Genomic DNA, 24,672 nt, shown 5'->3' with positions numbered 1-24,672 from the left:
TTGGGAGGCATAACCTTATCTGCCTCTGATACATGGAGTCAAGTTCCATCAGGTTGGAGTCATGTTGCTAGAGCTGAATTCAGAGAATGGATGTAATCACTATCCCTAATTAATTCAAAGTGGCCCTTCTTTATGAGTGGATCAACAGGAGAAGGGCCATACTACTATTTATAGATCTAGAGAATTATAATGAAGCAGAAGAAATCCATTCAGCCCATTGAATCCATTAGCTCTACTACCCCACTTTGTCCCTAAACTCTTACAAGCATATATACATTAAAACCACTCATCGATTCTGTTTCCATTTCACTTATAGGTGGCAAGTCTGAGGTCATTACAAATCTCATAACCCCATTTGTATCTCTTGCTCAGACTTTGAAATTATTCCCTGCACCATCCCTGCTGATAGAAGAGTTTCTTCTTTACTAATTGGAATGGATCCCCTCTTGTTAACTAATAGTAAAGCAATCACAAACTTGTATATCTCAATGAGAAAGGAATGTCTTTAGACAGAGGGTGGTGAATCTGTGGAATTCATTGTCACAGACAGCTGTGGAAGCTGAGTCATTGGGTTCTTGATTAGTAAAGGCATTGCAGGCTACAAGGAAAAGGCTGAGAACTGAGTTGAGAGGGAAAATAATCAGTCATCGTCACAATTCCCAAGTTTCATGTAATATTATCGTGTAAGGCATCTCAGCAGAACTTATTGGATGGTGATTAGGACAGGGGGTGGGGTGCGGTCTATGGCACAAGATCGAAAGAAGCTACAGAAAGTTGTAAAATTAGCTCCATCTTGGGTACTAGCCTCCATAGTATCCAAGACAGCTTCAAGGAGCAATGCCTTAAAAAGGCAGCACACATTATTAAGGACCCCCATCAAACAGGGCATGCCGTCTTCAGATTGTTACCATCAGAAAGGAGGTACAGAAGCCTGAAGGCACACTCTCAATGAGTCAGGAACAGCTCTTCCCCTCTATCATCTGATTTCTAAATGGATATTGAACCCATGAACACTACCTCACTTTTTTAATATTATTTCTGTTTTTGCACTATTTTTAACTATTAATATATGTATTTACTGTAATTGATTTAATTTTTTTCTATATTATGAGATATTGCATTGTACTGCAAAGTTAACAAATTTCATGACATATGCCAATGATATTAATCCTGATTCTGATTCTAAAACCTGGTTAAAATTATTTGCACAATTCCTTGAACCTGATGGTACTTGTCTTGCTACTCTAGTTGAACTTGACTCAAAGCAAAGATAAACCCTTGAGTAAATCCTAGAATGTGTTCTCACTCACACTGGGCAGTTCACTGGGAGAACTTGGCCACCATTAACCTTAGAGAAACTCATAATGACATCAGCAGTATCATATTGGTCATCACCTTGCCACTGCAAAGAGCCCAGATAATATGGGAATGATCTTCAGGTGCTCCTGATGAAGATAGGTTGCCATAACAGCCATGTTGAGAAAGTAGATTACAAACTGTTCAATGGAATTGCCAACATATCTCTGATGAATAAGAACAGCTCGGACATTAGTGTCCAAGGGATCGATGGCTGTAGAGCAAAGCCGGGACAGAGAACCGATGACGACACCTGGAAAAGATCAAATGAGATCAAAATCAGATAAGAAACAGCAGAAGCATGTCTGAAAATAGTTGACATTTTTGACTCAAGATACCATGCATTATAAAATGTAAGAAATCAATTAATAATTGATTTGATTGTGTCCATTGGTTGAAGATAAAATTTATTCAGATGAGGCAGAGCGATAACTTTTCAACATGGTGTGCCAATGTGAAGGGATTAAGCTAAGCTGACCATGTGTTCCAAGAAAGAAACTTGATTGACTCAGTTAATGTGGATATTATTAGCAAGGCAGCTAGTTTCATTGAGAAAGCAGCGATCAGACATCTATTACAAAGGTCAAAGTAAATGTATTATCTAAGTAATAGGTCACCATATACTGCCTCGAGATGAATTTTCTTGCAGTAAATTAACAGGAATTTCTTTAGCCAGGGAGTGGTGAATCTATGGAATTGGTTGCCAGAGGAGGCTGTGGAGGCCAAGTTATTGGTTGTATTTAAGGCAGACATTGATAGATTCTAGATGAGCCGGGGCCAAGTCTGGAGACTGGGACTGAGAGGGAACTGCAGAACCATGCTGAAATGGTGGAACAGATTCAATGGGCTAATTCTGCTCCTATATCTTATGGTCTAAAACAAAGGAATACAATAGAGCCAATGTACAAAGGAAACAAATTATGCAATCAATCAATGAATAAATAAATAAAGCAATTAATAAATCAATTCTGAGATCATGAGCTGTAGGTCCTTAAGAGTTAGTTCATAGGTTGCTGAATCAGTTTAGAGTTAAGGTGAGTGAAGTTATCCACACTGGTTCAGGAGCCTGAAGGTTAAAGGGTAATAATTGTTCCTGAACCCATTACAGTGCAAGAAGTGAAAGCACTCCCAAAATTGTGCTGGGAAGGATATGCCTAAAATGTAATCCTGAAAGAGTGAATTATATCTGAATCAGAACATGTGCACCTTGCAGAGGAATTTGTGTTCCACTGCTAGTGCTACCTTCGTCCCAAACAGTAGAGGCCGTGAGGTTTCTATTCTGCACATAGAAACACAAAAATACCCAGTCCTAGAAATGAAGGCGAAAATAGTATCAAGGTAAATGGTTATTCTTAAGTTAACTTGCAACATGATTGGGAAAATCTATTTTTATTATAAACCTTGCCTGAGTTAGATGACAAGGGAGTCCACTGATGTAATGTCATTTTGTAATTATTATCTTATTTTATAATTATTTCAAAGGTACCTCATTTAGCCAGTCCCAGCCTCACTGCCATTACATATATAGCAACCTAAACTCTTCATACGAGGTTAAAACATTAGTTAATTAAGCACAACAAGGATCCTGGGGCCAGATGGATTACACTGAACTCTTGAAAGGCATCTTAAATATCCATTGAGGGTCAAGGTTATCTACTACTGTCACTGTGGAATAGTTCTGATTTATTTTTGTTTTAACGGAGAAAACATTCAGAAGTTCAAGTCTTCTCAAAGTCCCGTGGGAGACGTACAGATGGTTCTCTGTTACTGAGGGAGTCAAAGTCATTGTATATTTTGTCTGAAATTATGGCTAAAGATTAGCTCTATTTGTCACATGTATTTCGAACCACACAGTGCATCAAATTGCCTCAGTGAGGATTGTGCTGGGGGCTACCCATGAGTGTCACCCAGTTTCCTACACCAACACAGCATGTCCACAACTAACCAACCCTTACAAATCCGTACACCCATGGAATGTGGGAGGCAGATGGAGCACCTGGAGGAAATCCATGCGGTCATGGTGAGAATGTACAAACTCCCTACAGGCAGTGGTAGCTATCAAACCACAATCAGTGATCACCAGTTCTGTAAAGCGATTAAGCTAACCACTATGCTAGCGTGCCACCTGATGCAGTGGGTGTGAAAGAGATTACTTCTGTAAGACAGTCCATTCTCAAGATTTGTGAAGGTATGTGCAATGATAGAAAATTCTTCATAGGAACTAATGAAAGATAAGTTATTTGACCAGAAATTGGAGGTGGGAAGTCAGGAAATTGAGAAAATGTCCTGTTGTCTAGATGATTAACTTTAAATGTTAAATTAACTGTTGCGAGGTGTTTCCATAAAGAAGAAAATATGAAAACAGGTGCTTGGAGGCAATAGGAATGAAATCTTTTCAGGAGGGAGGGACAAAGAGATGGAGGGATTTCCATGTAAGGGTAAAAGGTATGTACAGAAAGAAAGACAGTAAAAGGCAAATTAGAAAGTAAAAGATCACAGAGTGGGAGTAAAACAGAATTTCAATTATATGAAGAGAGGAATGTAGTAGGCTGAAATGGCATTACACTGATTTATTGGAGGAGTTAGAAATATGCAGATTAATACATGCTTTAAAGTAGCAATCATTATATGTATGTATAAAATATTTATATTACTATCTACAATTCCTGCTCAAGTACTTAAATGGAAAAATAAGTGATCATTTGCTGAAAGTGGGAGCAAAGTGGAACAGGATACATGGGGATAACATTAAGATGAAGGGAGTTGAACACATGGAAAAAAAAAGAGAGGGTTTTAGAGATGAAGTAAGATGGGGGGCTCAAATGGATTATAAACATTATCACAGGCTGGATGGAATGAATAAAGTACTTTTCTGCTATATTTTAGTTGTGAACTCTAAGTAATGCTTTGAAAAATTGGAATTTTTTTGGAAAGATTAAGTTCTAACTCAGTTACTTCAGAACTTCATTCTGTTCATCGGAACCTGTTCCATTTCCATGTTCTTTTGCAACGACTGAGATTAATCTTTAGTTAAAATATGTACTTCTATATTCAATAAATAAATTCCTACATTGAGCCAGTGTGATTGTTCCTAATTTGGTGCATTGTGTCAAGTTTTGGCCACTACCTGCAGGAAAAATGGAAGTAAGATTAAAAGAGTGCAGAGAAAATTTCCAAGGATGTTGCTGGTACTTGAGGACCTGAGTGATAGGGAAAGGATGAATAGGTTAGGACAGCAGGGAGGTTTGACAGAGGTATACAAAATTATGCGGGGTATAGATAGTGTAAATTTAACCACTGAGGTTCAGTGAGACTACAACTAGAGGTCATGGATTAAGGGTGGAAGGTGAAATGTTTAAGGGGAAGATGAAGGGGAGTTTCGTCACTCAGAGAGTGGTGAGAGAGTGGAATTGGCAGCCAGTGCAAACATCGGATGTGGGGTCAATTTAAACATTTAACAGGAATTTGGATAGGTATGCGATGGGAGGGGTATGGAGGACTGGTTTGGGTGCAGGTCAAAAGTACTAGGCAGATTAATGGGTTGGCAGTGACTAGAAGGGCCGAAGGGCTAGTTCTGTGCTGTTGTGTTCTATGACTGATTAAGATTAAAGATCAGCTTTATTTGCCACACGCACATTGAAATGCACTATTTGTGTCAATGACCAACACAACCCGAGGATGTGCTGGAGACAGCCCGCAAGTGTAGCCATGTTTTGGCGCCAACATGGCATGCCCACAATTTGCTAATCTGTACTTCTTTATTTAGAATGTGGGAGGAAACTGGAGCACCTAGAGGAAACCCACACAGTAACATGGAGAATGTACAAACTCCTTATAGGCAGCAACAGGAATTGAACCCTGATCATTGATGCTGTACCGTGACCGTGACACTATACACAGAAATACAGGCTCAACCTGGAAGAAATTATAGGGGTAGTTTTGCTGTAAAATGGTAGCTGCATTCCTAAGAAACCTTATGTTATATAAGGTTACATGAGAGCAGATCAGGCTTTGGTTGCCTTAAAGGTAATGATTTAAACAGTTCTTCCTAATTGCCATTGTGCTGTAACCAATGTGGCCCGTGTAATGCAAATAAAATTCCCTAATCCATCTTTGGTGTTATAAGCAATCCTCATCATGAAAGTAAACATTATAAAGAGTTACCTTATGAGGGAATGGATTAGTTGACATAACACTGATCAATAAGCTGAGAGAGCAAATGAACAATGGGTCCAATGGCCTTACTAGTGCCATATTTTTTATGATTCCAATAGTAAAAACAAGATTGTATGCAAAGGCTTTTGTTCATTTATGAGAAGTAATGTAAAGCCTCAATGAATCAGATTGTTTCCTTTGTTAACAATTGTCATTAAAAGCAATAAAAAATACATGTTAGCCTTTCAACGATGTTGCTCTTCAAAAGTAATTATTTAGTCACAAGGTTAAAATTTGGATCATCTTGCACAAAGGGTAAGTTCAAAGAAAGAACATATACCACCATTTAGAATGTCCTATTTATTGATCACCATTGGCAAAATGATTATGAATTGAAGTTATTGCAGTTGGTTTCTCTTTCCAAACAGAAATCCCCAAAATTAACATTGGAGCCACATAAATCTTATGCTTGTTTCTAAATGAGTATCTTCAGTGTTGTCAGATGAGCCACAGAATCTGGGGTACTTTAACCTGAAAGATGATTGAGTGCTTCCTTTAAATCTGTAGACAGAGCAACTTGATACAAGTACTTTAAACATTATTGCAAATTGTAATTTAAACCCCCATGGGTTACTGATGGAACAATTAAAATACAATTTCAGCCTGCAATGTGTTTTTGGAATTTTCTTTCAGCAATAGTTACTGGGACAAGTCATTCTCCCTCTTAAAGATTTTCCATGGAGTTGGTCCTGGCTTCTTTCTTCTTGCCCCAACAATAGTGGTCATGATTTCACCTGCCAAAACTCTTGTCTCTGGCATTCCCTGCTTGCCTTCTCTCAAACCACATCCATTAGCTCCTCCCTTGACCAAGCACCCTAATATCTGTCAAAATATATTTGAATATTCTCCCATGAGGTTCCTTGTGATATTTAGTAAATTGTAGGTGCTGTTCAAATTCAGGATGTTGTTGCAATCCCTGCTTGTTCATCTCTTGGTGTTTACTTATCGAATGGAGCTTTCACATCTCAGAAATGTATCTTCAAAGTATCTGCTTGCACTGCCTTTTCTTTGAAACTGCAACACTCTAGTCCATATTTTGTATTCCTTTTACTATCTCAATGTGCTGGCATATGGAAGGCCTACGTTTCTGTCTGATGACATGCCCTCCAAAGCTTTTTATTGTATCTTGATACATGTAACAATAACAAACTCATACCCATTCTGAATTCAGGACCAGCTTCTTCTGCCCTTCTGCCATGTGATTTCTAAATGGACATTAAACCCATGAACACCAACTCACTTTTTAAAAAATTATTTTTGTTTCTGCACTACTGTTTTAAATTCAACTTTAATATACAGTACACGCTCTTGGAACAGTGGTGCCAGGATAATCAAGGAGAGGACCCACCCAGCCAACACACTTTTGGTCCCACTTCCCTCCGGGAGAAGGTTCAGGAGCATGAAGATACGTCCAGCCGGATTTGGTAACAGCTTCTTTCCAACTGTGATAAGATGGCTGAACAGATCCTGACCCGGATCTGGGCCGTACCTTCCAAATATCCGGACCTGACTTGCACTACCGTATTTTCCCTTTTCTATTTTTCTAATTATGATTTATAATTTAAATTTTTATTATATTTACTTCAATTTATACTTCACGGAGCGCGAAGCACAGAATCAAATATCACTGTGATGATTGTATGCTCTAGTATCAATTGTTTGGTGACAATAAAGTATAATAATAATAATAATAACAATAATATACTTATTGTGATTCTTCTTTTCCTATATTTATCATATATTGCTTTATACTTCTGCTGCTAAGTTAACAAGTTTCATGACACCTGTCGATGATATTAAACCCGATTCTGACGTGAAGCACATTAAGTCCTTCAAGCCTATTCTGCCAGTCAATGAGATCATGGCCAATCCTTTCTCATGTAATCTAAATGTTCTACTATTTCATTACTGTTTTCAAAATTTATCAGTCTCAGTCTTGAAATTACAGAAACTTGGCATCGTCCTTTGCAAGAGAGAACTTTGCATATTTGCGGGTGTCTGAGAGAAGAAATGCCAACCATCAAAGGTGAACCCTCTATTCTGGGGCAATAACTCAAGTTTCAGCCTTTTGCAAGCAATGCATCAATCCTCCTTCGAATAGTATTAGTTTCAATTAGATCACCTCATTTTCTTCTAAACTCCAATGAATATTTAGGAAAACCTTTCTTAATTTCTCCTCCGAGTAGTCCTTCCTTGTCCTATAGGTCTGTAAGACTGCTGCAAGGATAAGGAGGAAAAATGCAATGGTAAAGTTGTGAGAATTGTTTCTCCGAATCTGAAAATCATCTGTTAGTCTCTGTCAGATGAAGGGAATAACAACCTCAAACAAAAAGTGATCATGATGACTCTTGGAGGACAGAGAAAATTTACAAGGATGTTACCGGGCCTTGAGGATCTGAGTTATAGGGAAAGGTTGAATAAGTTAGGACTTTATTCACCCATAGTGTACGAGAATGAAGGCAGACTTGATTGAGGCATACAATATTATGAGGGTTAGGGGAAATGCAAGCAAGGTTTTTTTTCCACTGACTTTGGGTGAGAATAGAACTAAAGGCCATAGGTTTTTGGGTTTTAAATATATTTAAGGGGAACCTGTCATGTATTTAATATTTCGGTAATCTTGCATATATATTGGTTGATTAGGCATTCTTGTTCATTTAAATATTTCATTACATGTTATATATATAAATACCTGAATTGCATACGTCATCACGCTAACACGTGGTACGTGTGCGCCTCGCTTAAAGTAAACTTGAAGTTAGGCTCATGTTTCAAACTCCTGCATGTTCCTTTCAGTTGGTTTAATATTTTGAAGTAACAAAGCATAACAGAACCCAAGTGGAAACTTCTTCACTCTGGGGGTGGTGCGTGTGTGGAACGAGTTGACAGCAATGAGTTTGATTGCAACACTGAAGAGAAGTTTAGGTAAGTACATGGATGGCAGGGGTATGGAGAGCTACAGTCCAGGTGCGGGTTGATGGGACTAGGCAGGATAACAGTTTGGCTTGGATTAGATGGGCTGAAGGGCCTGTTTCTGTGCTGTAGTGCTCTATGACAAGTTGTTACCTAGGAAAATATGTGTGCGTGCGTGCGTGTGCGTATGAGTGTAGCTAGAGTGTCTTAGACTTTAGCACAGTACTGGATAAAGGAACAGTAAGGTTTAGGATATTTAAAAAACCACATGCTTAGAGCATTTGAATAGCTTGTGCAATGGATCTGTAATGTCATGGAACAAAATAATGGTTTTGACTCTCTCCTTGAAATTCCTAAAACAATTAACAGATTACACCAGAGAACTAGTCTCCCACAGGGAAGAGGAAATACTGTATTTGCTGGCCTTCCATTTAGTGTCAGAAACAAGTGTAGCCTCTTATTAAATGTATTCTATTCGGTCTTTAATAGCATAGTCAGACCATACCCTTGCCTTATTATTTCCTGTTTAAAGACAGCTTTAGGCAGTGTTTCAGAGTGCAGCCTCTTTTGTTAAACTGTTCCCTGTGGTTCTCCTTAAAACTGGAATCCTTCCTGCTAAATAATAGCACAAACATTTGGTAAGGCTTGTTCCCTTTCAGTTTAATGTGAAACCCAGGAAACCTCAGTGAAATTCTTTGTTGTATCCCTTTATACCTGGACTTGCTATCATATGTATATGTCCAGTGTTCCATGATGGATGAACAGCTCGTTATTTAGATTGCCAGGCAGCATCTATGGAAAAGAGTGCGGTCGACGTTTCGGAGTGAGACCCTTCGGCAGGATGGGAGAAAAATCTGAGGAGTAGATGTAATAGGTGGGGGGAGGGAAGAGAGAAACACCAGGTGATAGGTGAAAATTGTGGTGGGAGGGATGAAGTGAAGAGCTGGGAAGTTGATTGGTGAAAGAGGGAGTGAAGGCCATGAAAGAAAGAAAAGGGGGGAGGAGCACCAGAGGGAGGTGATGGATGGGCAAGGAGATAAGGTGAGAGAGGGAAAAGGGGATGGGAAAAATTGAAAGGGGGGATGGGGGGCATTACTGGAATTTCAAGAAATCGATGTTCATGCCAGCTGTTTTATTTTTCTTTTGACACTACTTTGATGTACTTCAGTATGGAATAATTTAGCTGCTGGATGACACATAAATTCTTGTGAAGATTGTTGGGATAACATGGGGTAGGATGGATGGGGGATTGGAGTGGTGAGCAGGGCAATGGAGGTGTTGTGGAAGGGGAGCCACCAGGTAGATTAATTCACATGTGCCTCCCTAACACCCTGCTCCAGCACTGTCTTTCCAATTCCGGTTGTAACTTAAAGAAAAAAAAACTGAAAAATGCTCTGACCACAACACGGATTGGTTGGCCCCTGAAAGTAAAAATAGGTTTAAAAAGGAGTAACACGTACACATAAAAATAAAACCAGAAAATGTCGCTTCACTCTCCATGGATGCAGGTTGACCTGCTGAATCATTTCGGCATCATTGAATAGAGTTGGAATACAGTTATGTAGCACCAAAACAGGCCTTTCTGCCCAACTTGTCTGTGCCACCAAATTACCCAACTAAACTAGACCAATTTGCCTATGTTTGGCTCATATTCCTCCAAACCTGATGTTCTCAGCCTTTTTTTAATGCCATGGACCTACACCATTCTACCCCTTTGACTTCAGATTTCCATTATTTGCATTGTTTTGTTCTGAATGTTTAAGTTCAAGTTTATTGTCATTCAACCATACACATATATGTCGCTAAACGAAACATTGTTCCTCTGGGGCCAAGGAACAAAATACAGTACATATAGTGACAATCCAGCACATACAATCACAAAATAATACTAGCACAAGCCTCTGAGTGGTATGGCGTGAAGATGACATAAAGTGTGAGGTGCATGTTTATTTACAGTGCTGTGCAAAAGTCTAAGGCTAGGGTGCCTGAGAATTTTGCACTGTACTGCTGTCACAAAAACAGTCAAATTTCATGGCATATGGGAGTAATGACAAATAAGCCTGATTCTGATACGGGTCTGAGAGTGGGAAGAGGGCAGGGAGAAGGGAATCATGGTTGGGAAAAAGGGGAAGGGAGAGGGTAGTGAGCAGGAAGCACCAGAGAGACATTCTGTAATGATCAATAACCTGATTGTTTGGAATCAAATGGCTTTGCCTGTTGCTTCAGGGCTGGGTGTGTCTGCACCCATGTCCGCTCCCCCACCTGGCACTCCTTCTTTGCCCTTTGTCCCACACCCCTCTCGTGCACTCCACCTCACCATTCCCAACATCCAGATTTACAACTTCGCTCTCTGCTCCATGCTGACAAATACAGTACTGCGCAAAAGACTTGGACACCCTAGTTATATATATGTGCCAAAGACTTTTGGACAGTACTGTACTGTAAGACAGTATAATGTTACAGGCAGTGTTATAAAAAAGCAAGCAGTTGTATAAATATGTGAAACAGCAGCAATAAAAGATGAAAAACGACCAGTGCATGATTAGAGTGTGTCTGCGAAGGAAGAGGCAAGAGTTGGCCTTTCAAACGCTCAATCCTGCTCTGCCTTTCAGTGACGACGCAGCTGATTGGTTACCTCCAGTTTAGTCTTCTGCTTGATCCCCTTGGGCTTGGAGCCCCTAATATCCAAAATCCTACCAATGTTAATTTTGAATATGCTCAACAACTTAGTCTCTGGAGCAAAGATCTTCAATTTCCAATAAAATGAGTGAAGAAACTTCCTGTCAACTCAGTTCTAAATGGCAGACCCCAGTACGTACTTGTTCTAGATCCTTCACTCAAATGAAATGGCACTTCAGCATCGACCCCCACTAGGAATTTAATATGAATCAATGAGATAAATTCTCTAAATTGTGGACAATCTTCTTTCGGGATAGGGAAGTCCACTAGACTGCAAGATGTTAACAGTTCTTTCCTCTTGCAGGCTTTCACTGCCAGCATGTGTGTGCACGTGCCCACATCTTTTGCTACCAGCGCACATAGGAATTTAAACTGTGCACAAAAGGTTGTCACCCTCTACCTCGTTGGCATGCTAGGTATATTTCTTTTGATGCATATTTATCAAAATAAAACATTGTCTTTCACTATATAAAAGCTGAGAAGGCAGGATGAAACTACCAAATACGCGTTCTGTATAACAAAACTTTTGATCGCTAACAGTGACGTGTGTACTTATCTACAAGTTTGAACTCATTCAGTTTGCTGGTGGCACCCTGAAACTTGTGCAAAAAATAGTCAACTATTTGCATATCTGTGTGATGTCAGCAGTGACTCATTGATGTGTATTATTTTATTTTTTTCTAAACAATAAACAAAAACCTGGACTTAGTAGTTTACTGTCCTTAGAATAGCTTTGGGTTTACTCCCACTTAAATATTCAGTGTGCACATGTTGTTGTCACAGGACAAAAAATTGCACAGCACAAGATTTTTGCACACGCTGATCATTACGAATTAGAGGGAACTTTGCCAGCTGCCCAAAATTCTTTAAAGTTTTGTACTTTGTTCAAATGGTCAAGGTACATGGTCACTGATGATGGGATGAACTTGTTCGCTTGAAAGTGTCTGAATGCTCGGTACCGTCTTTATTTACTCACAAACCCAAGAGACTCTACAGATGCTGGAAATCTTAAACGACAAACACAAAGTGGTGGGTGGAGGAACTCAGCAAGTCAGGCTGCTTCCAGGGAGAGGACTAAACAGCTGACCTTTTGGGCCGAGACCCTTCATCAGGACCGGAAAGGAGGGCAGAAGCCAGAATAAGATGGTGAGGAGAGGGGATGGGGAATAATATAGCAGTGGATAAGTGAGACCAGGTAAGGGGGAAGGTGGTGCCCCCAGCCCCTTACCTTCCCCCTCACCTTGTCTTGCCTCTCACCTGCCAGTTTACTCAATGTTTAATTCAGTTGCTCACAACGTTCTTAGTTGCAGTGAGCTGGTCAAAGCACCTCCCTACATCCCAATGCTAATCACTTCAAAAATTCCCCTAATTAAAGTGCCAAAGTCAGCAGATTCCCTTGTCCAAACATTATAATGGTGGCTACTCAGACCACACAACCTGTGCAGAGCATATTAACGATAAAGAATTTCACACATTCCACTTAATCTCAAATGTTTTTTTTTAAACTGAGATAGCTTTAAAATCAGTAAAGAAAACAGAAAATAATGAGCAGGTATCTGGAAGGAGAGAAATAAGGGGCCACTATCAGCATTCCAGTAAATGTACTTCTTTAAATCTCTGGAGTTAAGCAGTAAAGGAGAAGGGGTCTGACTAATGTTGGTGCTACTGGAGGGTGAAGTTACGTGTCTATCCAGCTTTTCCAATCTATTATGAAGAAACTTGAAGGTGCCATCCACAAGACCATAAGGAGCAGAATTCTATAATACGAATACGAGAGATTCTGTAAGTCAGAGGTTCAAAGATTGAAAGATTGATTCATTATTAAAGAGTACAACTCTGAAATTCTTCTTCTCCGGATAGCCATGAAACCAAGAAAGAAAAAGGATGGCACATGATAACCAACCCCAAATCCCTCCTCCTGCACAAAACAACAAACAAAAATGGAACAGGTACATCGGCCTCCAAATCTCCCACCCTCCACACACAAAAATACGAGAAAGATCGGACAAAAAACACAGGATATAAAAGCTATAAGACTGAAAAAATATTTATAGGCCAAGTCCACATCCAAAATGCTGGAAATATTTATTTATTGAGAGAGAGTGCAGAGAAGGCCCTACTGACCCTTCATGCTGTGCCAACTAGCAATACCCTGATTTAATCCTAGCCTAATAATTTTACAATTTCTAACAGCCAAGTAACCTACCAACCATTACATCTTTGAAATGTGGGAGAAAACCAGAGCACACAGATGACCACGGGGAGAATGTACAAACTCCTTATGGGCAGTGGTGGGAATTGAACCTGGGTTGCTGGTTCTGTAAAGCTTTGTGCTAACCACTGTGCTACCATGCTATCCCAATTTCGAGGAATAAACATAAAGTGCTGGAGGAACTCAGGAGGTCAAGAAGCATCTATGGAGAAGAATAAACAGTCGATGTTTCAGTCCAAGACCCAACACCCTTACTTTTCGGTCCTGATGAAGATGCCAGAATAAAAAGGTGGGGAAGGAAAGGGGTACAAGCTGGCAGGTGATAGGTGAAACCAGGTGAGGGGGAAGGTAGGTAGACGGGGGAGGGGGAATGAAGTAACAAGTTGGGCGGTGATAGGTGGAAGAGGTAATGGGCTGAAGAAATAAGAACGTGATAGGAGAGTAGAGTAGACTGTGGAAGAAAGGTAAGGGAGGGGCATCAGAGGTAGGTAATGGGCAAGTAAGGAGAAGAGAAGAAGTAAGAGGGGAGCCAGAATGCAAAGTGGAAAAAGAAAAAAGGGGGGAGAAATTACTTTTTCAACCCATTGGGTCTGCTCTACAAATCGATTATGACTGATTTGGGGCATTGATCTTTTGGATAGTCAGAGGCTTTTTCCCAGGGCTGAAATGGCTAGCACGAGAGGACACAGTTTTAAGGTGCTTAGAAGCAGGTACAGAGGAGATGTCAGGGGTAAGTTTTTTACGCAGAGAGTGGTGAGTGCGTGGAATGGGCTGCCGGCGATGGTGGTGGAGGCGGATATGATAGGGACTTTTAAGAGACTCCTGGATAGGTACATGGAATAGTAGAGGTCTATGGGTAACCCTAGGTAAAATTTCTAAGGTGAGGACATGTTCGGCACAACTTTGTGGACCAAAGGGCCTGTATTGTGCCGCAGGGTTTCTGTTTCTATGATTTATTTTCCCTCTCAACTCCATTTTCCTGCCTTCCCCCCATAACCTTCGATACCCTTACTATTTTGATTGCAATAGTTGGACTAAAAGCAACAGCTGAATGTTGTGATGACACCACCTCATGTGTCCAGATCCTACAGCACTGAGGGTTACTGGTAGCATTTGATGTCCAGCAGAATGTGGATTCTGTGTATACTTTAGCTGTAGAGCTTGGAATGTAGATCAGCTACCCAAATAAAGAGGCTGAAGTCTTTTGGCAGCACCCTTGTCCCTTCATAACCATCTAACCCAGCTACGACCAAGATCGTGACCAGATACTATGATGTCATCGAATGGTGGAGAGTGTTCAAGGGGGACTTCTATTCCTCTGTTTCTGTGAGGGTTTGGCACTGACAACTGTCCTTATTTTCCTCCCTTTTGGGAGTGTCACACCCCAGTGACCTACAGGCAAAGGAGAGAGAAGAAACAACTGCCCTGCAGTCCAGCTGTCTGCATTCCTCAGACAAATGAATATGTACTGCTGCCTTTGTCCAGGACAAGCCTGAGTTATTGATGTGGATTGAAATACAAGCAACGCATTGTATAGAGCAGCCTGCCTGAGACTTGAGAGGAAGTGACTACCCAGCAGTGCAATAATTCTGTTTCCCTCTGTACTTTGAGTCATTCTTCATATGGACAATGAGATTGAGCAACAGTACAGGTAACCTCTGCTCTTGACTACAAATCTGCTAGTGTATAAAATTAAAAGCTGCTCCAAAACATGACAAATCAAAACCCCAGTTTTATTTTTTTCAAAACTTTGTCGACTCATGAAGGGTCTCAGCCTGCAACGTCGACTGTTCACGCTTTTCCATAGAGGGCTGTAGAGTTCCTCCAGCATTTTGTGTGTGTTGCTTGCCAGCCTGATTGAGTGTGAATTCATAAATAAAATGTACTGTATCTGAAAATCCAGCTTTGTGAATGTAACTTTCACACTTAGAAGAGTTTTCCTAACTTAGACTGAGCCTGTCTGCCACAGCAGAGCCTGATCCAACTTGAATCCAATCGTTTTATCAAACCTACACCCACACATATGGTCAGCTGGGTGGGACTTGGGCCGAGCAAGCGGGCTCTGCACCAAACAATTGTCTCCTGAGAATCAAGTTAAAGCCATAACTCTGTCCTCTCATGTGCTTTCCAAAGTAAGTAAAATCATGCCGGGTGATGAACCATTGACAGGAGCCAAAAGTGGACAAAGACCCTCTGTTAGGCTTGCTTGTAATACGTCTAGGAAATGGCAACACTGAATGAACTAACTCTAATAAGTGTAATTTTGGGAATCTCCAGCAAAGCCTCACTGATTCCACCACCACCACCATTCAGGTTCCATATGGTCAGCTCGGGATGTGAGTGAGCAAGTGACTTGGCTTCCCATGGCAAGCTATTTCTGTGGCTTTTCAAACGCCGGATCCTGCTACTGGTTACAAGCTAGTTGCATCAGGTACCTTACACTCCAAAAACGAGTGCTGTCATGGCAGACTTTCTTGTGTTTATAAATGCAACATTTCCCTGTTTTGTAAGTGTTGGGGCTTAGGACATGAGGAGGAAGGACAGAGCAGTGAATCACAATGCCTTTACAATCCTAGCATAGGGGATGTTTGATGGACCCGCTTCCCTTTTCCCACTTCCCACGGGCAGGTATTGTGTCCCTTCCTGACGTTCCTAATTTTCTGGCAGCAGGTAAATAGGAGCAGGAGCACAGACGTCTGGAGTTACTCAAAAGGATTCTGACAAAGTATTTTTGCTCTATTTGAGTTTTTGGACTCAAATTGAATAAAAGAGATGTTTTAACATCTGCTCAGCAGTTCCTGAATATTTTAAATAAGTGTTTACATTCAATGCAACTAAATGAAAGAGCACCTTAAGACGTCTTAAATTTACTTTGGTTATTATTCATAATTGGCACTCAAGATGCCAGCTGGAAGTTTTTACTTGGACTGTGACTTTATTTGTCTTGAAGTTTTAATGAATTTAGTGAACTTAAATTTGATCATCCCATGTCTCCCACTCATTGTTGACATTGCTGAGATCAAAGCACTCAATTTCGGTAAAAATTTTAATATGGATCTGGGGAGGTAAAGTGAGAGCTGGCATCATCATGTCAGTAATTTATTACTAATCTGGGTGCTGGGGTGGAGATACATCTCTTCCTAAGGAGATGTAAGACGTTGCTTCCCTACACTAGCCTACAGGTCACCCTTGGGCAAGGTGTGGCACCTGCTTAGCTGCCGATCAGGGTGGATCGGTCGTATGAGCAGCTGGCGCATATCACAAGTTCTGGTTGTGTGACCACTGACACCAGGCAAGCAATCTCTGAACAGCACTGACAATGGCTGGGGTCGACCGCCTTGTAAAGGCACTGCCCAGAAGAAGGCAATGGCGAGCCACTTCTGTCGAAAAATGTGCCAAGAACATTCATGGTCAAAAGACCATGATTGCCCATGTCACATGACACGGCACTTAGTGATGAGGATTACAAATCAGGATAATGTCAAGGGTGATCACAGCACAAGTGAGGAGGCAAACCTTTCAAATGTCCCATAAAATTTGGGACATAACTGTTATTAAATAACACTGCCATTTTATAGCTGAGGGAAAGATTAGCACATCTGACAACACAGGCATATCAGACATAAAACAGTAAAATATAACACAGGAACAGGCCTTTTGGCACACAATGTTGTCACTGAACCAATTAAATTAGCATTAAAATTATAAGTTATTAATATTCAACCAGTCACCTATCCTTTTAGTCATCCTGGATTTCACCTTTGCAATACTTTAAGAGAAGCATTATTGAAAGTCATTGCTTCATTTGCTTACAAAAGATGCAACTTAGATTGCAGCCTGCTCCCTTTGAATGCACGACCTTCAATTTGCTTTTGAGTACAAGCATAGCTCAGAATGATCAGTTAAATTTCTTTGCCGAGGTGAGCTGGGTAGACTTGGAAAATTTCCCTTTCCAGGTTTAAAATTGAGAATCTTTTTCAGGTCCAGACTAAGGGAAAATATTAACTTGAATTCTGTGGTCAGTGGTGAGCTGCCCCTGCTCACAGTTGATATCTGAATTAAGTTATTGCATTTCTTAAAATTCCCTGTTCGGAATTTGCTGCACAAAGCCACCTCTGATTTCACCAGTGAGGTCTTGCCACATGGCTGGGGCTGCTGTCTATAAATGGTATCACATGGGTGGACGAGTCAGACCAAATCCAGGCCAGTATATTGCTGAAAATCTTTCAACTGGTGTCCAAGCTAAGCACGCAGTCAAAACCGTCCAGACTCTTAATGTCAAGAATGCACAAATTATGTTAAAATATTTTTTAAAATGAATTATTTTTAATATTTAAGAAAAAAATTAAAATATGTAGGGGGAAAATATTAGAGGCCATGGGCTTAAGCTGGGAACAAGAAAGCTTAAAGATAAATGGGGTATGTGGAGAGTTTTAGGTGCCTGGGCAGCTATTGATACTGGTTGAAATAGTATTTATGAAGCTTCTAGATAGGAACATGAATATGTAGGGATGGAAGGATATGGGTTATGCGCAGGCAGAAGAGACTTGGTTTAATTCAGCATCATGTTCTAAGTTCAAAGTACATTTATTATCAAAGTATGTATCCATTATACAACGTTGAGATTCGACTCCTTACAGGCAGCCACAAAACGAAGAAACCTCGAAAGAGCCCGTCAAACAACCAACGCACAGAGAAAAAGAAACTTATTGTGCAAACAATAAAAGTAAGAAAATAGGTTCAGAGCTACAGCCTCAGTTCAGCATGGGGCTGAGTAAACATTGCAAGCAGGGAGTGGAACCGGCCCTCGCCTCGCCTCTGGTTCCGTCACTCTTTTCAATCATCCAAACATTGGGTCATTCTTCGCTCTTGGACCGCTCTGGGGCCTGAACAATGCCCGCACGATCCAGTCTGTACTCAACCTTTCCAATTCAGCTCGGAGCCTAAATCGATCAGACATCAGGACTTCCCTCACTCGTGGGGATGCCACAACTCTGCCTCGACTCTGCTTCCACCCTGTCACTGCCTCTGCTCGCCTTGGCCATGCCTTCCTGCATCTCTGCCTCCACTTTCCTCGACCATTTCTCGTCTCCGCATTCACCACCACTCGCCTCTCCATTGTCAGCGTTGACTGTTATTAATAAAGTATTATTGATAAGGTATTTAGTATTTTTCTTTGTTTTGATTTTTGCTGCTGATAAGTAGTCGCTGGGCATCACCAGCATCATCTTAAACCGAAGGGTCTGTTCCAGTGCTGTACTGGTTTGTTTTATGCTTAAATTTATTGAAAACAATTTCAAACTTTGAAATCTTGACAGCGTGAAGCCTGTAGCCATTCTCCTTCACTATGATTAATGAGGAACTCAGTGCCGTATCTAAATCTATGGAGGTCCTCCATGAGCTGTCAGATGGAGGTCTGTGACCAGACTTCTCCACTGGTTCACACTTCCTCAAAAGTTCACTGACTTTTACATGGAAAGCAACACACACACACACACACACACACACACACACACAGAGTACTGGAGGAGATCAGCAGGTCAGGCAGCATCTACGAAAGGGAATAAACAGTAGTTGATATTTCAGGCCTTTCAGACACTTCATCAGGACTGGAAAGGAAGAAAGGAGAAGCCAGAATAAGGAGGAGGAGGAAGGTCATAGGGGAGAGGTGAGGTGGATAGGTGGGGAAAGTGGGGGATGAAATTAGAAGCTGAGAGGTGATGATGGGTGGAGGGCTGAGTAAGGAATCTGATAGGAGAGAACAGTGAACCATTGGAGAAAGGCTGTCTGAGGGAGGTGATGGGCAGTTGATGAGAAAGAGTAAGAAGGGAGTCAGAATGGGGAATGGAAAAAGGGGAGGGGGAAGAGATGACCAGAATTTAGAGAAATTAATGTTTATGCCATCAGCTTGGAGGCTACCCAGACCGATTATAAGGTATTGCTCCTCCATTTTGAGAGAGGCCACAAAAGCCAGTTTATCACTCTGTTGGTTGAAGAACTAGGATTGGAATTATCTTAAAAGTTTTAATGATTCATTAACTGTAAAAGCTCAACGTCAGTCATCTCTAATATAATCAAGATACAGGACATCAGACTTACCCAGGATATTATTCTGTTTGGCCTTATAAGGTGGAAGGAATGGGAGCTAAAAGGTGAAATGAGCAATGGGATTTATTTAATGCTACTTGGTGGTGCAGAGGCAGCAGATCAGGACAAAGGATGGGAGAAGAACGAACACTGTTAAACACCCCCCCAGTAATATGTGTCTCAAGTGTCACTGGCATCTTGCAGCTGTCAGTCAGAATAGCAGGGATTAAAATCCATACCATAAAATGTGCCAATCATTGACAGCAAAGTATTGAAAACCTACTCAACAAATGTGAAATACTGATTAGTTTAATGGATTTTTTAAGCATTTTCTTCCCCATTTTACAGTTTATAGCACACTGAAATTGATTAGTCATTGAGATTTATGCTTCTCTAAAGTAATAATGTTTTAGTTGTATGGAGATGAAGGAATGAGATTTATAATCAGACCCAAGAGACACTAAACAGAAAATAAAAGGGTGAAAATATTTGTCTCACTGTACCTGACCCTTTAGTGTCCTAACTGCCCTGTTATCTCTCTTTCCCTTGTTAGTGAGAGAGAGTGTGAGAGTGTAAGAGTGTGAGAGGATGAGAGAGTGAGTGAGAGAGAGAGAGAATGAGAGTGTGAGAGAGAGAGAGTGAGAGTGTGTGAGAGAGAGAGAGAGAGAGAGAATATGCATGTGGGATGTCAAAGTATTGGAATGAACAGTAGTCCTTGATGAACTGTAGACCATGGTCTCTCTTTGGGGGCTTTGCTGTTGCTTGCATGGTGGGTGCTGGGAATGCTGATGCTTTCTGCTGGAACTAGTGGGGCGAGGGTTGATGTTTTGCTGCTGCTTGTGCGTGGGAGTGGGGCAGGGAGATTTGGGGTTCCTACGTTTTTCTCTGTCATTCATTCTTTACGATTTTTCTTCATTTTCGAGGAAGGCTGAGGAAAGTAAGAATTTCAGGTTGTCTATTGTATACATTCTCTGATATTAAATGGAACCACTGAACCAGTATGCAGGGTATTCAGAGGTCTTTGAATACCTTGCAGTGGTTTATAATCTACTCAAGATGTCCTCATGGAAGTGGAAGAGTTAAGCACATTCATGATGGATTTCTATGAAGCAGCAGCATGGTAAGACCTGACGTAAATTGGGGGACTGCTTCGTCAAGCACCTCCACTTCATCAGCCGAAAGCGAAAATTTCTGCTTGCTATATATTTTAACTCTGATTCCCATTCCTATTCTGACATGTCACTCCATGGCCTCCTCTTGTGCTAAGACGAGGCCACCCTTAGGGTGGAGGAGTAACACCTTATATTCTGTCAGGGTAGCCTTCAACTTGATGGAATGAATATTGATTTCTCCTTCTGGTTAAAGAAAAAATTCCCTCACTCTCCCCTCTTCCTCGGTTCCCCACTTTGGCCTTTTACCTCTTCTCACCTGCCTGTCCCTTCCCCTTGGGTCCCCTCCTCCTTCCCTTTCTCCTATGATCCACTCTCCTCTCTGATCAGATTCTCTCTTCTCCAGCCCTTTACCTTTCCCTCCCATTTGGCTTCACCTATCACCTTCCAGCTAGCCTCCTTCCCTTTCCTCCCACCTTTTCATTCTGGCATCTTCCCCCTTCCATTCCAGTCCTGAAGAAAGGTCTTGGCCCTAAACGTCAACTGTTTATTCTTTTCCATCGATGCTTCCGGACCTACTGAATTCCTCCAACATTTTGTGCATGTTGCATAGAATATCATTCAGTCTGTATCTACACAAGTTCAAAAAAAATGTTAGTAAGATTAATCACCCTGGCCAGCTCTTAGAGTATAACATTATAGGTGGTATCATATCAACTGTCCTTCCAGAAACTTTACTTTTGAACACCAGGGAAACTTTATTTTTAAGGAGAGTAGAGGAAAGTACAGCTGGGGATGTCAGAGGTAGGTTTTTTTTTACATAAAGACCGATGGATACATGGAAACCCTGCCAGGGGTGGTGTTGAGTCCAGTATTTTAGGGGCATTTAAGAAACTCTTAGATAGGCATGTAGAAGATAGAAAAACAAAGGCCAATGTAGGAGAGAAAGATTCAATTTGATATTAGAGTAGGTTAAAAGGTTGGCACAGCATTGTGGGCTGAAGGGCCTGCATTGTGCTGTAATGTTCTATGTTCTAAACCACTGATTCCCAACCTGGGGTCCTTGGTTACCTTAGTTAATGGTAGGGGTCCATGGCATAAAAAAGGTTGGGAATCCCTGCTCTAACCAATTTGCTGGAGGGAGTCAGTGGGCTAAAGAACATCTATGGGGAGTAATAGTAATTTTTTGAGTCACAAACCTGCATCAGGACAATTCCTTTCTACTCACGGATGCTGCTCGACTTAATGGGTTTTGCCAGTAGATTGTTTCTTGCTTCAGTACTGTGTCCAAGTCTGGTCGCCTCAGTATGGGAAGGATGTGGAAGCATTGGAAAGGGTACAGAGGAGATTTACCAGGATGCTGCCTGGTTTAGAGTGTATGGATTATGATCAGAGATTAAGGGAGCTAGGGCTTTAATCTGTGGAGAGAAGGAGGATGAGAGGAGACATGATAGAGGAGTACAAGATATTAAGAGGAATAGATAGAGTGGACAGCCAGCGCCTCTTCCCCAGAGCACCACTGCTCAGTACAAGAGGACATGGCTTTAAGGTAAGGGGAGGGAAGTTCAAGGGGGATATTAGAGGAAGGTTTTTCACTCATAGAGTGGTTGGTGCATGGAATGCACTGCCTGAGTCAGTGGTGGAGGCAGATACACTAGTGAAGTTTAAGAGACTACTGGACAGGTATATGGAGGAATTTAAGGTAGGGGGTTATATGGGAGGCAGGGTTTGAAGGTCGGCACAACATTGTGGGCTGAAGGGCCTGTACTGTGCTGTACTGTTCTATGTTCAGATTCCAGCACCTGCAGATTTTTGTGTCCACTGCCCTTCAGAGAATGAGCTTGAGATCTCTATTTCCTCTCTCTAAAAACCAGCTTGTGCAATACCTCTACCAAGTATCTTAAATCAAAGTCCTCCAGTTATTGACCTTGGTCATATTTTTATAGATTTCCCTTAAACCTGCCCTCATCCGCTTCTATTTCAGACAAGCCATCTCATCCAGCACTGCCAACATCTGTCTAATGTATTGATGCAGAAACATGAAGACACTGAGATATTGCAAATGGCAAGTCATGGCAACACCTAACACTTTTACCTCAGCCAGCTCAGCTTCAAATTCAGCCAGCTCAGTACCAAAGGAAAGACAGCAATCACTTTCAGTGTAACAATAGGAACCACTGTGATTCGCCAACTGTGGCGTTCTGTCAGCCATTTAACTCAGTCAGGCTCCATCATGTAATAAAGATGCACAATGGATTCTGGTTAATTGGGCTGTTGGTTAATTGGGGCAGCTACATACTTGGATTAAAACTATTAAAGAATAAAAAAATAATCAAGAATATAGCCAGGATTCCCTTTGTTTTTAGGGATACTGTGCCACTTAATTGGGACAGCACACTGTTACCAAACTGTTTCTAACTAGAGTCAGTCACGTCCACTTGTGCAGCCATTAGACACTACACTGTGCTTAAAGAGAAGTCCTGAAGAAGGATCTTGGCCTGAGATGTCGACTGCAGATTCATTTCCATAGATGCTGTCTGACCTAGTGTTGGTAGTGTTCTAATTTGTTCTGTATTTCATTTAAATACAGTGCCTATAAGAAGTATTCATCAAAGTTTTACAACATTGAATCACAGTGGATTTAATTTGGCTTTTTTGACTCTGATCAACAGAAATAGACTCTTTTATGTCAAAGTGAAAACAAATCTCTACAAAGTGATCTAAATTTATTACAACTATTAAACACAAAATAAGTATTCACCCATTTTAAGTCAGTATTTAGTAGATGCACCTTGAGCAGCAATTACAGCCTTGAGTCTGTGTGGATAGGTCTCTATCAGCTTTGCATATCTGCAATTTTTTCCCATTCTTCTTTACAAAACTGCTCAAGCTCTGTCAGATTGCATGGGGATCATGAGTGAACAGCCCTTTTCAAGTCCAGCCACAAATTCTTAATTGGATTGAGGTCTGGACTCTGACTTGGCTACTCCAGGATATTAACTTTGTTGTTTTTAAGTGATTTCTGTGTAGTTTTGGCTTTATGCTTGGGGTCATTGTCTTCCTGGAAAACAAATCTTCTTCCAGGTTACAGTTCACTGCATCAGGTTTTCCTCCAGGATTTCCCTGTATTTTGCTGCATTCATTTTACCCCCTACCTTCACAAGCCTTCTAGGACCTGCTGCAGTGAAGCATCCCCACAGCATGATGCAGCCACCACCACCATGCTTCACGGTAGGGATGGTATGTTTTTGATGATGTATAGTGTTTAGTCTGATGCTCAAACATCTCAATTTTGGTTTCATTAGACCATAGAACCTTCTTCCAGCTGACCTCAGAGTCTCCCACATACCTTCTGGTAAACTCTAGCCAAGATTTCATTTGAGATCTTTTCAACAGTGGCTTTTCTTTTGCTACTTTCCCACCTGGGCAACAGTTGTTTTATGTGCAGTCTCTCCCATCTCAGCCACTGAAGCTTGTTTCTCCTCCAGAGTTGTCATAGGTCTCTCGGTGGCCTCCCTCACTAGTCCTCTTCTTGCACGGTCACTCAGTTTTTGAGGATTGCGTGCTCTAGGCAGATTTCCAGTTGTGCCATGTTCTTCCCATTTCTTGAATATTTACTTAACTGTACTCCAAGGGATATTCAGTGACTTGGAAATTTTCTTATATCCATCTCCTGAATTTTGCTTTTCAATAAGCTTTTCATGGAGTTGTCTTCAAGGTGTAGTTTTAGCCAGGATACTGACTCACCAGCAGCTGGACTTTCCAGATACAGGTTATAATTTAACTTAAATCAATTGAAACACCATGACTGCAGAGGGGACTCCAAAAACAGATCTGCATTTAACTAATTATGTGACTTCTAAAACCAACAGGCTGCATCAGTGATAATCTGGTGTGTCATACTAAAGGGGGCGAATACTTAAGCTATCAATAATTTTGTGTTTTGTATTTGTAATTAATTTAGATCACTTTGTAGAGGTCTGTTTTCACTTTGACATGAAAGGGAATTATTTCTGTTGATCAATGTCAAAAAATGCCAAAATAAATCCACTGTGATTCAATGTTGTAAAACAATAAAACATGACAACTTCCGGGGTGGGA

At 41.0% G+C, this 24,672-nt stretch overlaps 1 protein-coding gene across 5 annotated transcripts in view; it reads right to left on the bottom strand.

Annotated features, from left to right (window-relative positions):
- The window catches only part of LOC132406039 (uncharacterized), a 126,186-nt gene that overhangs the window by 7,574 nt on the left and 93,940 nt on the right, over window positions 1-24,672 (bottom strand). For all 5 annotated transcript variants that reach the window (XM_059991205.1, XM_059991203.1, XM_059991200.1 and 2 more), the window contains one exon: window positions 1,396-1,609. In XM_059991205.1, the coding sequence (XP_059847188.1) occupies window positions 1,396-1,609 (214 nt within the window). The remainder of the gene's footprint in view (window positions 1-1,395; window positions 1,610-24,672) is intronic.

The sequence above is a fragment of the Hypanus sabinus genome, chromosome 16 (genome assembly GCF_030144855.1).
Source record: "Hypanus sabinus isolate sHypSab1 chromosome 16, sHypSab1.hap1, whole genome shotgun sequence".
Classification (NCBI taxonomy): Eukaryota; Metazoa; Chordata; class Chondrichthyes; order Myliobatiformes; family Dasyatidae; genus Hypanus; species Hypanus sabinus.
The sequence above is the reverse complement of the archived record's forward strand: the minus strand, read 5'-3'. Positions and strand labels throughout refer to the sequence as shown.